General features: G+C 43.6%; 1 protein-coding gene across 2 annotated transcripts; it reads left to right on the top strand.

Annotated features, from left to right (window-relative positions):
- The first annotated feature begins 42 nt into the window (after window positions 1-42).
- Window positions 43-14,448, top strand: ncapg2 (non-SMC condensin II complex, subunit G2). 2 transcript variants are annotated; one of them, XM_085418894.1, is made up of 26 exons: window positions 43-425; window positions 2,852-3,034; window positions 3,222-3,333; window positions 3,628-3,785; window positions 3,927-4,061; window positions 4,180-4,274; window positions 4,352-4,508; window positions 4,610-4,702; window positions 4,922-5,047; window positions 5,177-5,356; window positions 5,518-5,670; window positions 5,804-6,026; window positions 6,118-6,215; window positions 6,960-7,130; window positions 7,222-7,292; window positions 7,413-7,563; window positions 8,019-8,192; window positions 8,295-8,411; window positions 8,892-9,044; window positions 12,389-12,488; window positions 12,855-13,057; window positions 13,159-13,293; window positions 13,418-13,521; window positions 13,602-13,702; window positions 13,785-13,884; window positions 13,981-14,448. In XM_085418894.1, exons 1-26 carry the CDS (start codon window positions 348-350, stop codon window positions 14,030-14,032), a joined length of 3,423 nt encoding a protein of 1,140 aa, XP_085275020.1. In that variant the 5' UTR covers window positions 43-347; the 3' UTR covers window positions 14,033-14,448. The 2 variants fall into 2 exon arrangements, with proteins under 2 accessions (XP_085275020.1, XP_085275019.1); XM_085418893.1 differs by having other exon boundaries at window positions 6,957-7,130.
- Window positions 14,449-14,912: the final 464 nt, after the last annotated feature.

Genomic DNA, 14,912 nt, shown 5'->3' with positions numbered 1-14,912 from the left:
TCGGCGTCGAAACAAACGTGATGACGTGTGGAACCGACTTTATCCAAATTTGCGCGGGTTTACTGTTGTTATGGCTCGCTGTCATTTCACTGTTTCCTTTCACAAAATCCTTAATAAAAAGGTAACAGACGAAGGAAATGCTGCTTAATTCAGATGCGCATCATTGTGAGCCTTAATACCAGCCAACCCTGAGTCTGCAATTAGCACTTTTGACGGTAACAACAAACGGACTGCCATATTTGTTGTTGTGGAGTTGTTACAGCGAGACAAGCTAACGCTATAGTGGCTTCATAGCAGCATTACAGGAAAACTTACGGTTACCTCGGATCACTGTGGAAGCAGGAACCATGTCCAAGCGAGAGGCATTTTTAGAAGCAGTCTGTAAAGAAAATGTGGAGGACTTTCTTCGCTTTATTCAGCTTCACGTAAGTAGCTAACTCAACTAACTATTTGACAATGCTGGTTTCGATCCCAACTTTGACAAACTTTTACTGTCTGTTGTAAAGTAAACATTTTCCCCTCCTACATGTTTTTTTAATACTCACCAAAGAGGTTTTGGCCTATAACCAAAGGAAAAGTCACCAAGACGATAATAAAAATCTTTCAGACTATTTTTTTAATAGGCTTTGATTTACTCAAGCATAAAATAAATCAGAAATATCAAGAAAATGCATGCACTCCTGTTCAATAAGCTAAGACAGGCTCATCGTGTTAAGTCCTGTTATTATTAGGTACACCTTGCTTTTGCCTTCAGAAATGCTTTAATTATTTGTGGCAGAGATTTAAGAAGATGATGGAAATATTCCTCAGAGATTTTGCTCCATATTGACATGACAGCAATGCACAGTTGCTTTAGATTTGTCAGCAGCACATCCATGATCTCGATCTGGTGACGGTTTGGGACATTTGAGTGCAGTGAACTCACTGCCATGTTCAAGAAAGCAGTGTGAGATGATTTGAGCTTTGTGGCATTGCAAGCAGCCATCAGAAGATGGGGACGCTGTTTTCATAATTGGATGGAGGTGGTCATCAACACGACTCCAGTAGCTGTGACATTTAAACCATACTCAACTGAAGCTGATGGGTCCAAAGTGTGCCAAGAATATATCCTCCAGGCCATTACATCACAGCAGCCTGAACCATCGATGCAAGGCAGGATGGATCAATGCTTTCATGTTTTTTATGCTAAATTCTGACCCTGCCATCTGAATGTCACAGCAGAAATCGGGACTCATCAGACCAGGCAAGGTTTTTCTGATCTTTTACTGTCCAATTTTGGTGAGCTTGTGCAGATTGTAGCCTCAGTTTCTTGTTTTCGGCTGAAAGGCCTGGCAGCTGGTGTGGTCTTTTCCTGCTGTAGCCCATCTGCTTACGGTATGACGTGTGGTGCATTCAGAGATGCTCTTCTGCATACCTTGGTTGTAATGAGTGGCTATTTTACTTACTGTTGCCTTCCTATCAGCTTAAAGCAGTCTGGCCATTCTCCCGTGACCAAGGCATTTTCACCCAGAGAAATGCAGCTCACTGTAAAGCCTAGAGATGGCTGTGTGGTAAAATCTCAGCAGATCAGCAGTTTCTGAAATACTCAGACCAGCCCGTGTGGCACAGACAACAACGCCAGATTCAAAGTATTTTAAATCACCTTTATTCTACATGCTCATGCTACATTTGAACTTCAGTTGTGTGTCTACATGTCTAAATGCACTGAGTTGCTGTCATGTAATTGGTTGCTTCACCCTCCAAAATCTTAGACTGAGCAGATGGAGACGAGCCTGGAAAAAGGTACAGGGAGGAAAACTCCCAAACTGCAGGATACAAAGTTGTGTATAAATATAATTTAAGCCCAACTTTAAAGCAGAGAGGCTCTGCCCTTCCTGAATCCAGCTGAATGCTCTGCAAATGTACTCTTTTATAGCCGTAGGAGGCCTGTACTCTGAAATAAAAGTGCTCAGTTTTACACTGTGAGGTCTTTAAAATGTGATGGAGCTCAGTGATTAAAGGGTTTTGAATGTGAGGAGGACAATTTTAAATTCTGCCTTTGGTTTAACAGGGAGTCAATGGAGAGAAGCCAAAATGAGAGAAACATGACCTTTCTTTCTACTTCCTGTCAGTACTCACACTGCAGCCCGAGCTGAGGCTTTTCTCAGAGTTATGTCACAGATGGATATTAAGCAATCACAGCACATAAGTCCACAAGTGTTACAGAGAGACAAGGCAAAACCACCCAGCATAATTTATTGATGATAAGCCTGTTTAACCCTCATGTATGGAGATTCCCCCCATGACCGTTCATAGACCAGCAGGTGTCTGCAGGAACCCGAGCATGGTGGGAACATAGACAGGTCCCCCTACAACTCTGTCACCCATGCCCCATTAAAAAAAAGAAAGAAATGAAAATAAAAGAAATGTTAAATTAGGTTTGACCTGAACAGTATGTAAGAGTTAGCTGTGACAAATTCAGAATATTAATATCAGGGTAGTTTTAGCATCCGGTGGGGTAAAAAAGGAAGAAATTTGTCCTTTGTGTGGTTTGTCATTAAGGCAGACTTGAACTTTTAATTATATTTCAAATAAAAATAAATAAATGTGACCTAAACTAAGTCTGACTCAGCCTGGTGAGAAGTAAATTGTGGATTTTTATGGAGAAAAAATGGATGTGCTGAAAGGTGAAGTGAGAAAAAAATGCATGATCATCCTTTTCTCTCAAATATCTTTTTTTAATGTGGCGGTCACAATTGACATTGGAATTACAGACAAAAATCATTTCTTCAGTTATTATATTTTTATTAAATGTGCATAACACATGGCTGTCCAGTCAAAGCTGCGCCTGTCTGTCTATAAATCTGAGCAGAAGGACAAAGCCGAGCCCTTCGATGTGGAGGAGGTGTTGCAGGAGATGCCCAGAGAGCAGAGGGAGGCCCTGTGGAGAAGACTGGCATCTCTGCTTCAGGACGTCCTGCTGGAGTTTCCCACAGAGCGCTGGGAGGGCAGGAGGGAGGAGGAGGGCATGCAGGAGGAGCCCACTGCAGACTCTGTGAGTAAAAGGATCAGCTCACTGACCCCATGCTTAGTCTTTGTCAGTGATATTATTCGAATATTAAGGACTAGATGTATGCAAAGCACTCCTATGTTGATTTTTGTAATATCACATTGCTTTTAAGCTTTTTCACATTTTGCTTAATTGTATTTTTTAACATCTGGTTCATTAACTTTTTTCCCAGAAACACGCTGTGGCTGTTGTGGACGGCGTGACGCTCGTCTCTACAGTGTCTCTGCAGGTTTTACAAGACGACCCCTATAGCCCCCTTCTGGAAGTTACCCGACGTCTTCACGGTGAGTGTTTGTGTTTTTTGCACATTTTTACAGCAAATGAGTTGCATATGATGCTCTTCCCATTCAGATAGATAGATGGATAGATATTTATACCTAACTTATAAATATATACATTATAGAGCTTTGATTATCCTGTAAGAGTAGAAACCAGCTGTTATAAGTACCAATTCTTTTACCAGCTATGAAAAAACAACCTGAGAAACCATCATAATTGCTCAGTTTATGAGATGAATCGTGGACGTTTTCAGAAAGCTTAAATAATAATGAGCATCTGTGTGTGTCGGTGTCCTTCAGATGTACTGGTGTCGCTTCCTGTCTCAGAGGCACCTCTGCAGAACCACATCCACGCGCTGTGTGAGGCCTGGTGGAAGAAAGGGCTGCAGGAGAAAGAACGGTTTGGGCGCACTGCTTTCTTTGTGTCTCTTCAGAAGAGCTTCATTCTCAAGAAACCAGTGAGTGTAACCCCTCAGTCACATGTCAGCTCCTCAGCTCTTTCAGCAGGTTTTCACTCTGAAAGAAATGTTTTCCATCAGTATCCAGTGCGTCTCACAGCAGTCTGCTGATAACTGGTAACCTTTGTGATCTCTTGTCAGGGAGCTGAGATCCAGAGAGTGTGGAGGCTCCATGACGTGCTTTTGAGTCTTGACTACACATCAGAAGAAAACAAGCAGATAATCGACTTGTTGCTTCAGTGCTTTCACCGCCCTGCTCACATTAGAAACGATGATGTGAGTTATGCTCAGCCGCTGCGTGCTTGTTTTCACGATTCACTCCCTGCTTTATTTATTTTTATCGTCGTGGCTTCCCTCTCGAGCTGTCAGTCTGATGATGTGTATATTGTCACAGGGAAAGCGATTCCTGGTGTTTCTTTTCAGCTGGAACGTCAACTTCATCTGGGTTATTCACGGCACAATCAAAAACCAGCTGGAGTTTTACAGCAAGTAAGAACCCCAGTCTTTTCTCGCCGACACGCTCACTTTTCTTTTCATGTTAATAACAACTAAACTCTTCCATTCAGGCCCATCACTGCTCATATTGCAGAGATCTACTTCAGAGCATGGAAGAAGGCTAGTGGGGAGTTCTTGGAGAAGATCGAGAGCTTATGCATTCAGGATTTCATGCAGAATGCGATCTTCCTTCATAGAGCTTCTCCTGTGCATTCCAAAGTCCGACAGGTAGACTGTAAAATAAAAAATGTGCATGTTTTAAAGATGTTTTTAGTCCTCATATTCATCGTATGGAGTGTCATTCTCTGCTCTCTTTGTCTCATATTCAGATTGTGAGCTATTTCCACATGAGGAAGGACTGCCGCAACGTGGACAAGATGCTCTATAATCTCTACAGGCCCATACTTTGGAAAGCTCTCAGTGTACGCGTATTTCATACAAGTTTTAGCCTCGCTTTCAAGCAAAAAAAACCAAGTAGAATATTATTAATTAATGAGAGGACGATCCACACATTTAAGTATATACAGACCAGTTGAGATTATGTGCACAGTCAACCCTCAAAAGGCCCATCGTGAGCCAGCTGAACCCTGAATTTTTGACATTTAATTCTAATCTAATGTGTTTCTGTTTGATTTATTCAGGCTCCTAACTTTGAGGTGCGTGCAAATTCCACTTTGCTTTTCACCGAGGCTTTCCCATTTTACGACCCGAGTGAAAGCAACGAGAAGATAGACGAGAACATTCAAAAGCAACTGGACACAGCAATGGTGAGAACCTTTCAAACCCCCGCCAGGCATTAAGGGAACATTCGGTGTATCTCAGTAGCACAAAGCATTTCTAAACTAGCGTTGTCTGAGCGCAGACAGAATCGTAAATGTCACCTGTTGTCATCCCAGAACCTCCTTGATGATCCTCACCCGACAGTGCGCTCCAACGCCACCCTGGGTGTCTGCAAGATCCTGGCTAAATGCTGGGAGCTCCTCCCACCTACAATCATCACAGACTTCGTGAAGAAGCTGGTGGCGGAGCTGGCGGCTGACAGTAGCTCCCCTGATGTCCGCTGCTCAGTGTTCAAGGTGGAAAATGTGGCTTCTTTCCCTTCCTGAAAGAAGAGAAAGAAATCGCTGTCCTGACATTTTGCCAGTTAATTATGCGGAATAACTATCGTTGGATTTGCATGAGTCATGGATAATTTATTTAATGACTTGTGGTTTGTGTAATTACCCTCCTTCTCCAGTGTCTGACTATTGTCCTGGACAACGCTCTCAGCCATCCACTTCTGGAGAAACTCTTACCTACCCTCAAATACAGCCTTCATGATAACTCAGAGAAAGTCCGGATAGCTTTCCTCGACATGCTTATGAAGGTCAAAGCAGTGCGTGCTGCAAAGGTAATGTATGTGTAGGTTTTTTTTAAAAGCTTTAACAGGCTGTCGCTGTCCCTCATTGAAACAGAGGAATCCAAAGACGCCTGTTAACACAAATTTTACTTGTCATTTATCTCCTCTATCTACCAATCTCCAGTTCTGGGACGTGTGCAACATGGACCACCTGCTGGCCCGCCTTGCCATTGACTCACACTCGGTTTCCAAGCGTATCGTCGACTTGCTGTTCAAGTCGTTCTTCCCGGTCAACGAGTCGGAGAAGGAGTGGTGTAACCGCTGCATCACCCTCATCCAGATGAACCCCATGGCTGCCAGGAAATTCTACCAGTTTGCTTATAGACACACAGCACCCACTAACTTAAGTAAATGCACAGCAACAAAACCTGATTTATTTTTGCATGCTGTGTTTTGGATATTTTAAATATGCTTGTACCGTTTTATCTTCTCCTCCAGTAAAGCTGATGTTGGCCATTCGTCGTGTCCTGAACAGCTGCATCCAGGTTGACTGTGACATGACTGACATCAATGACAGCAACAAAGAGAACAGCGCAGTAAGACGGAAACACACAGACTGACTTAATGTGCGCGCATTAAGTCAAATCTGAATTTATTTAGATGACTTTTTGATTGATTGAAACAGTACACCATGGAAGTATGTATATAAAAAAATAATATCCTACCTCGTTGCCACCCACTGTTTGTTTCCTGTTTCAGCAAATTGGCTCTTGCTGTTTTTGTTTTTCAGAGTGTAAAGTGTCCATAATTAGAATAGAAAGTGTACTGCTTAAAAAAAAAAAGAAGCTGCATCCACAAACTGAATGAGTGCCTCACACAGACACCTTCACATGAGTATTAATATATTTTAAAAAATAGTAAAGATTTACTCAAAAACAAAACAAAAAAAACCTGAGCAGAAACTTCTTGGGCCAGCTGTGCCATTAACTCCACAGGAAGCATTATTATTAGTCACATAATTACATGAAAACACTTCGAAAGCCACAAATGGCACAAACGTGTCTCTAAGTTCACATCATTGACTTAAATTAGTGGAGGAAGCCTAGCAAACAGGTAGTGCCTACAGCCGCCGGAGATGTGTAAAAATAACCACCGATGCAGTTATCAGGATTTCACAGAGGTGAAATTCTTTTGGTTCCAGGGTGTAAACATGTTTATTTCTGCTGTAAAGGGTTAAATCCAGCCTCGTGTGGCCACTAGTGGAACTGCAGAGATAAGAAGAAAATGTGCTGAAACACGAGCTCAGGCTGTGTCCTCTGTGTGTCTGTTCATCTCAGCAGGCGGCACCTGCCTTGTTGGGGAAAGACATGACCATCGTGTCCAGTTTGCTGGAGGTCGTGGTCATCCTGTGGAGAAGTGTCTCGAAAGCCCTGAAACAAAATGAAGAGGCCCAGAAGTATGCGTGTGCCAAGTTTGGCTCTGTCATGTCCAAGTATTTCCAGGCCTTTGAGGTACATCCACTGCAGTGTGGTGCTGTTGTATTTTTTATATATTTATTTTTGTCCCCTGAATAAATGTAAGCAGTCATGATTTGTTTTCCAGGATGAGCGAGCTACTGTTCCTCTCATACAGCTGGCCTCGTTTATGCCCCCGACTGCAGTGCCGATGTTCAGGTGAGCAGCTTTTTTTTTTTTTTTTTTTTCCTGACTCAGATTTTTATGTTTTTGTTGCTTTTTCTTTTACCAAAAACATCCTGGATAATCCTCTCCTTCATCCTGCTTTCTTACTCCTAGCTGTGGAGTCATGTCTAGACTAAGGAGGATGGACTCGGGAGCTGCTCCAGCACAGTACAGCCAGCTGCTCGACTGCCTCTGTAGCTGGGGCCAGGCTGCTGACATCCTGGAGCTCATCACTGACTGGCTCACAGAGTCCCTGCCCAAAAAGGTACTCGCTTTATGCAATGCCTGACATCTTTGCAGTCTTCTTTGTCTGTCTCCAGAACACAAAAGTTTAAGATTAGCCTTAAACTTTTTAATAAAGCTTATGATTACAGCTGGATCAGGTGGCCCTTAGATATACTGCTCTTTCACTCCTCTGGCATTATCTACAACGACTGCCTCTAACTTTTGACCACTTTCTCACAAAGTTTGTGTTATGTCTCGTTTGTTTGTGGTCTCTCTGTGCTCCTCTTCTTTCGTCTTTTCTTTCCTTTCATGACAGATGACGATTTAACTTTCTGTCAAGAGTGTTCTTCCTCACCACTGTCACCAAATCTTTGCTCACAGCATTGTTGGGTTCTCTCTGTACTATTGTAGAAATTGGCACTTTTCATGAAAAAAAAAAAGTTAGATTTTCTATTCTTTTAAAAAAAATTTCTCTTTTTTTGTGGTCATCTTAAGGACAAGGCGACCAGTGGTCGAAAGGTATGCATCATGGAGACGGTGGAGACCAAACCCGACCTGGCGCTGGCTTACCTGGAGCACATTTTCAGCCACACTTCAACACGTGAGAAGGTCCTGGCTCTCGGTGCGAAACCACTGAAGCAGCTGCATACAGTTCTGGGGAACTGGAAGGTATTATGCATGTCATTCAGTACGATATTTGAACCGAATGACAGAAAAGTGTGAACGGTTCCTCCATTAGAAGTGTGTTTTCTGTCATTTGTGTCTCCATAGTTGGTGCTCTACAGTCATCTCAGCTCCACCACAGAAGACCCCAAACATGCCAGCGTGGAGACGGCACTGAACGCCTTCAAGCACCACGGCCGCCTCGGCGCACATCTGCAACATAACGTGAGGCTTATAGCACTTTCTGTCATTAGACTCTCCACCTTAATAGTTAATATTTCAGGCAACACTGGACTGTAGTAACACATCTGTAGTTTGCCGTTGTATCCCAGAATGCAAAGCTTCACGGGAAGGCTTTTAGCTCAGATTAGCAGCAGATATTTTGTTGTTATGTTGGATCAAGTTCTCACAAACTGCTCTGGAGTTTGTTAGGAGCTGGACTCCTTCAAACGGTCTCAGCTCAGGTGTTTTGTTCTACACCTGAGTGTAATTACCATGTTCGCATCCGCAGGAATGACCTACGCCAAAGGGGAAAAGGAGCCAGAGTTTGATTTCAAAGGCGCAGGTGTGAAAACACCATTAGATTTGTGAGCTAAATGTGGCCATGGGTTGATTTGTTTTTTTTTTAATTCCCCTACCCCCCCTCTTGTTAATTGTGAAAAAAGAATTAAAAAAAGAAAATGAAAGCTTTTCTCTCTCTTTCAGCTGTCAGATGGCCGTGACTACCTGCTCTCTCTGGAGCATGTGGCTGCGTGGGTAGCCGACAGGGTGCTGCCCTTTCTAGCGAAACGTAGCGATGATGACAGCGAGGACTCTGAGAAATCTCAGCCACAGCCGCTGGCTGCAGAGATAACCGAGGTGAGCTCCACAGTTCATTTTGTGAACATGTGTTTGTATCAAGAGCTACTTTTTTTTTCTTTTTTTAAGCAGGGGTTTGAAAATATTGAGGCATTTAATTTGGTCAAACAAGGAAAATGTGTGCGGTTTCCATTAAAAGGAGACGAGGCTCTGGTTTCCAATTCAGCACAAATGTGTGATTTAGGCTCACATGATGGGTCATCAGCCTGTCTGTTTAAAGAAATACCGATTAGCTATTTCAAAGAAGAGCAAAGATAAATTCAGATGCGAGGTCGGTTTGTGACGAATGGTTCTGGTTTATCTGACCAGTAAAGTCAATCCAAGCAAAAGATTTCTCTCACAGGCGAATTAAATCACATCTCCTCGTGCATAAATTGCCACTTTCGATTGTTAACTCACTCATTTTCACCCGGGCACACAGCGCCGAGGCTGAGTTATGTTGTTATCCAGAACATTAGGTTTTTGTGGAGCCGGACATTGAATATCTGACTGTTAAATGCAGGCCCATCTACCTACCTAGGGAGTTCACCGTTGTCATAATAACAGCTGTTTACATACCACCAGATGCTAATGCTAACTCTGCGATCGCACTCCTGCATACAAACATCAATAATAAACAGAGCACTTACCCTGACGCTGTACATATCGTAGCAGGGGACTTCAATCACGCAGACTTAAAAAAAAGCAATCCCCAAATTCCACCAGCACGTCAAGTGTGCCACTAGGGGTGACAAGATTCTGGACAAAGTTTATTCCAACATCAAAATGGGCTACAGGGCCAGACCCTTGCCACATCTGGGTCAGTCTGACCACTTGTCACTGTTTCTAATCCCTGCATATGCCCCCCTCAAGAAAACTGCTCTTACCATCACAAAGAATATTACCATATGGCCAGAGGGTGCCTCTCAGCAGCTGCAGGACTGTTTTGACAGGACTAACTGGGATATCTTTGAACATCAGGACTTGGAAATGTTCACAGACGGTGTCCTCTGCTATATAAAACACTGCATAGACACTGTTACAGCAGTCAAACGGATCCGGGCTTATCCCAACCAAAAGCCCTGGATGACCCGGGAGGTCAGGCAGCTGCTGAAGGAGAGGAACATTGCGTTCAGGTCTGGCAACAGGGATTACTACACCACAGCCCGATCCAACCTGAAGAGAGGCATCAGAGAGGCAAAGGGGGACTATAGGAGGAGGATCGAGGACCATTTGAAGAGTAATACCAGCCGGCAGGTGTGGCAAGGCATCCAGCACCTAACCAACTATAAGATCAATCTCGGAGCTGCGGACGGTGACCTGGAGCTGGCAGAGGAGCTGAATATCTTCTTTGCCCGCTTTGAGACCAGGGTACCGGAGGTATTGGAGCCACAGCAGCAACACGCCACCCATAGCAGCACCACCCTCACCCTGGAAGAGCACGAGGTGAGGCGCATGCTGCAGGCTGTTAACCCGAGGAAGGCGGCGGGTCCTGATGGTGTGCCAGGTCGAATATTGAGGGATTGTGCAGGACAGCTGGCTGGGATCTTCACCAGGATTTTCAACAAATCCCTCGCACAGGCGACTGTCCCACTCTGCCTGAAGTCCTCCACCATAGTCCCCTTGCCTAAGAAGCCCCACATCACCGGCCTGAATGACTACAGACCGGTGGCACTCACCCCAGTGGTAATGAAATGCTGGTTCACACTGGTCCGCAGACACATCACAGCAGCCCTGCCCCGCAGCCTGGATCCACACCAGTTTGCCTACAGAGCAAACCGATCCACGGAAGACGCTGTAGCCACAGCACTCCATGCTGCATTAACTCACCTGGAAGAGCATGGTAGCTATGTGCGGATGCTCTTCGTGGATTACTGCTCAGCTTTTAACACCATCCTTCCACACAAACTGGTGGCCAAGCTACAAGACCTGGGGCTTCCATACAGCACCTGCATGTGGATCAATAGCTTCCTCTCGGGCCGTAGACAGAGAGTCAGAGTTGGCCATCACACATCCTCAGCCCTGAGTCTCAGCACTGGCTCACCCCAGGGCTGTGTGCTCAGTCCACTGCTCTACTCTCTCTACACACACGACTGCACTCCTCGCCACCACAGCAACATCTTTGTGAAATTTGCAGATGACACCACAGTGGTGGGGCTCATTTCCAAGGGAGACGAGTCTACGTACAGAGACGAGGTGGAGCAGCTGACGTCATGGTGTAAGGCTAATAACCTCCTCCTCAACACTTCAAAAACCAAAGAACTCATAATAGACTTCAGAAGGAAAAAGGCAGAGATCCAACCACTATTCATAAATGGGGACTGTGTAGAAAGGGTGGCAAGCTTCCGCTTCCTGGGAGTCAATATAGAGGAGAACCTTTCCTGGAGTGTGAACACCTCCGAGCTGCTGAAAAAGGCCCAACAGAGACTGTACTTCCTGAGAATTCTCAGGAGGAATAACATCACACAGAGACTGCTGGTGTCCTTCTACAGAGCCACCATTGAGAGTGTTCTAACTTACTGCATATGCATCTGGTACACTAGCTGCACAGGGGCTCAGAGGAAAGCACTCCAAGGGATCATTAACACCGCCCAAAAGATCACTGGCTGCCCTCTCCCCACACTGGAAGTTCTACACAACGCCCACTGTTTTAAAAAGGCCCAAAACATCATAAAAGACACCTCACATCCTGGCCACTCCCTGTTCGAACTGTTGCCCTCAGGCAGACGGTACAGGGCAATCAGAGCAAGGACTAATAGACTCAAACACAGCTGTTATCCAACTGCAATAACACATCTGAATACTACAAAAAAATGTCCATCACACCACTCTTGTGTTAATCTATGCACGGTCTGAAGCATGTGTGTGGGAATGTATGTGAATGTTTTACTGTTATATCTTATTAGTATTTTAAGTATTCTATCTATTTTATTTATTGAATTTTATTGTTTTATTTATATTTTGATATTGCTAGGGATGATGTAATGATCGGGGACCATTCTTAATTTCGTTGTTCTCATGACAATGACAATAAAGTTTCTGATTCTGATTCTGATTCTGAGCCTTTTTTCCTCCTGCTCCCAGGACTTTCTGTTCTGCTTGGTAAATTTAGACTCTTCATTGATTGTTCTGCCTCAGTCCACACACACTCTGTACATGCCTCCTCCGGTTAATACTGCCGTGGTGAAATAGCTTTATTATCTCATTTTAGCATTATCTGTTTGTTTCCATTTTTTTTTTTATTAGCCTGTCACTTTGAGTGTTGAAAATAAACCTGCTTGTGTTGGACATAAAAATGAGCGTTATGCTAACATGTAGAGTGGGTGTAATCCCTATTTGTTGTTTTTGTTTTGTTTTCTTCACAGAGCTTCCTGACAGTATGCCGTGACGTTTTGCTCGTGGGTTTGGGCGATGAGACATTCAAGGGTCAAATCCTACACCTGTGCTCGCTCATCCTCCTCTCAGGTGAGCGTTTCAGATGGTCTGCATGTCTGTATTTACGCCGAGAAATGCCAGGACTTTTGTTTTTCTGAAAATAGCCTACTTCACCCAAAGTAGAGAGTTGCTCCACATGGTTTACAAAGCATCTTATTTTTAATGAGATCAAATGCAAAATGTATCCACATGTCTACTCTTCTCTTCCTCCCATCGCGTTTTCATGGAAAACGAGGAGAGTGGGACGTAAAGCGTTGCACTGTTTTCCCCGGAGCAGTTCTACACAACTTAATAGTGCATTCCTTTTTTTAGTTATCAATCTTTTTTGTCAGAAGAAAAAAAGGTTGTTGAGAAAAACTGATGAAATTTGAAGATAACGCTGCTTTGTGTTTTCAGAAGCGGGCTACCTGTGCATCCCTGCAGTGTTGCCAATTTTGAAGGAGGTGGCAAACAGCTATGCACCTGAGGACAGCAAGGAGCCTGAAGAGAATCAGGAGGATCCAACCACTGTTATTTTAGGTGTGGTGTCTAACATTTTCCAGAAGATTATAGAGCTCTTGGCCCGTCGCCTTAGGAAGGATCCAGAGGAAGGAAAGCAGGTTTTTCAAAATTTTTATTTATTAAAGTCTCTGATGGACCTGGCTGTTCCGGTAACTGAGCTTTAACCTCCATAAAATGTTCTCTTCCTGCTCTGATGCAGCTCTGTCAGTCAGCTGTTCCCGGTCTGTCGGACTTCCTTCAGGTGGCCCAACTCTGGGACCGAGCACCTCTCAGCGGGGTCTTCTCTACTTTATTTGCGGTTATCGTTGTGGAGAAGAGACATTTGCTTCAGAAGGTGTGAGCTGACAGAGGAGGGTAGCAGCACAATGGACGCACTCAGATTATAAACAGTTATCCTGCATTTTCTGAGACTGATGTGGGACTTTTTGGAAATATTAACGTTCGTGTTTTTTTTAAAGATTGAGCATCCTGAGGCGGTGATCATCCCAGAGTCAGTGGACGACATGCCTCCTTTGTCCAGGATCTTGCTGTCTGTCCTCCTCAAGTCACAGCCTGTTACCAGGTCAGTATTGAAAGTTTCTTTTCATTAACTTCCATGAATGAGTATTCCAGAGTCTAATGGTTTGCTGTTGCTTCTTTTAGGGCATTTCTGGCAGAGGTCTGCACATCTGTGGATTCCGAGGCCATCGGCAATCTCGTTGAACTCGCAGCCGTCCTGCACGTCTTGGCGGTCATCAAACACGGTGAGCTTCCACTTCCAAAAAACGGAAAACTGAACATTTTTCCTTCTGGTCCTAACGACACATTTCACTTGCCGCCTGTTAGCCGGACAGTCTAAAGCGGGCTTGAAGAGCGCAGCTGTGTCCGTCCAGCAGCAGCTTTACAAACATGCAGTCACCTTTGCAGACAGCACAGACGTCCAGAGGTAAGCGAGGAGGAAATCTGATGATTTTGTTTTGATGACTTGTGAATAATAATAACTAAATTTGGCTAATCATCTTTTTTTTTTTTCCCCCAACAGGGTTATTTATGAATCTTCTGTGACGACTTTGAATGAGATTCTGCATTTATGAGTTCCAACTTTAAAAGACAAAAGTTTCGATGTGATGTATTTTCTGCTTTGTTTTGTTTTGTTTGGTCTGCTTTCCTGAAGGTCGATTTTCCCCAGCCACCTTTGTTTTAAGGGTTTGGATTAATACCAGGAATACAAAGTTTTCCAAGGCTCGCTAAACTCCTGCATTGTATTTATTTCTAGATGGCATACAATACTCAGTTCATGTCTCAAACTTTCTATATTTATGTTAACAAATACAGATTGAGAACTTGACTTAAGAGATATGGTGGGACTTTTCTTTTAAGCTTTCACTCGCCATATATTTTTTGAAAACAATTTGAAATGCATATCTTCATCGTGTGTCTGTTTATGTGTCTGCTGCTCTGTCAGCTTGCAGTTTGCTGCTAATCAGAATAAAACAAACAGTATCAATCAGCCTAAATTTGATGTTTATTTCCTCCTCAGATGTTTTCTTGCCCGTGCGGCGCTTTGCAGAGTAATAACAGAGAAAACAAGCCGTAAATCATCCTCTCACTTCCTTTCATTCTCAAAGAGGGAACCGCTTCCATTTTCAGACTTTACATACGGTTCTTAAATATTTGTTAACACTGCAGACAGCAAAGCTTCTAGTCTCAAAAAGTGGCACGAGGTAACATCACCTGATGAAGTGGTTAGATTCACCGCTTCATCTTTTGTCCAACACAAAGGAACAAACTATATGCTTTTGCAATATTTTGTTGATGTCACCAGTTCATCTAAATTCCAGGGTTAAAACGAACGTAGCAGATTATAATACATAATTCACTTTAAGTTTTACTAAATTTAGTTTCTACCGGGTTGTTTTAGAGAATCTGATGTGGATAAAGAAAACGAATACAGCTATGATGAACACAAATGGA

Source organism: Rhamphochromis longiceps, linkage group LG9 (assembly GCF_057381845.1).
Source record: "Rhamphochromis longiceps isolate RC_006_pf linkage group LG9, R_longiceps_female_GT1.1, whole genome shotgun sequence".
In the NCBI taxonomy this organism is placed as follows: Eukaryota; Metazoa; Chordata; class Actinopteri; order Cichliformes; family Cichlidae; genus Rhamphochromis; species Rhamphochromis longiceps.
This window is presented reverse-complemented; position numbering and strand designations above follow the sequence as displayed.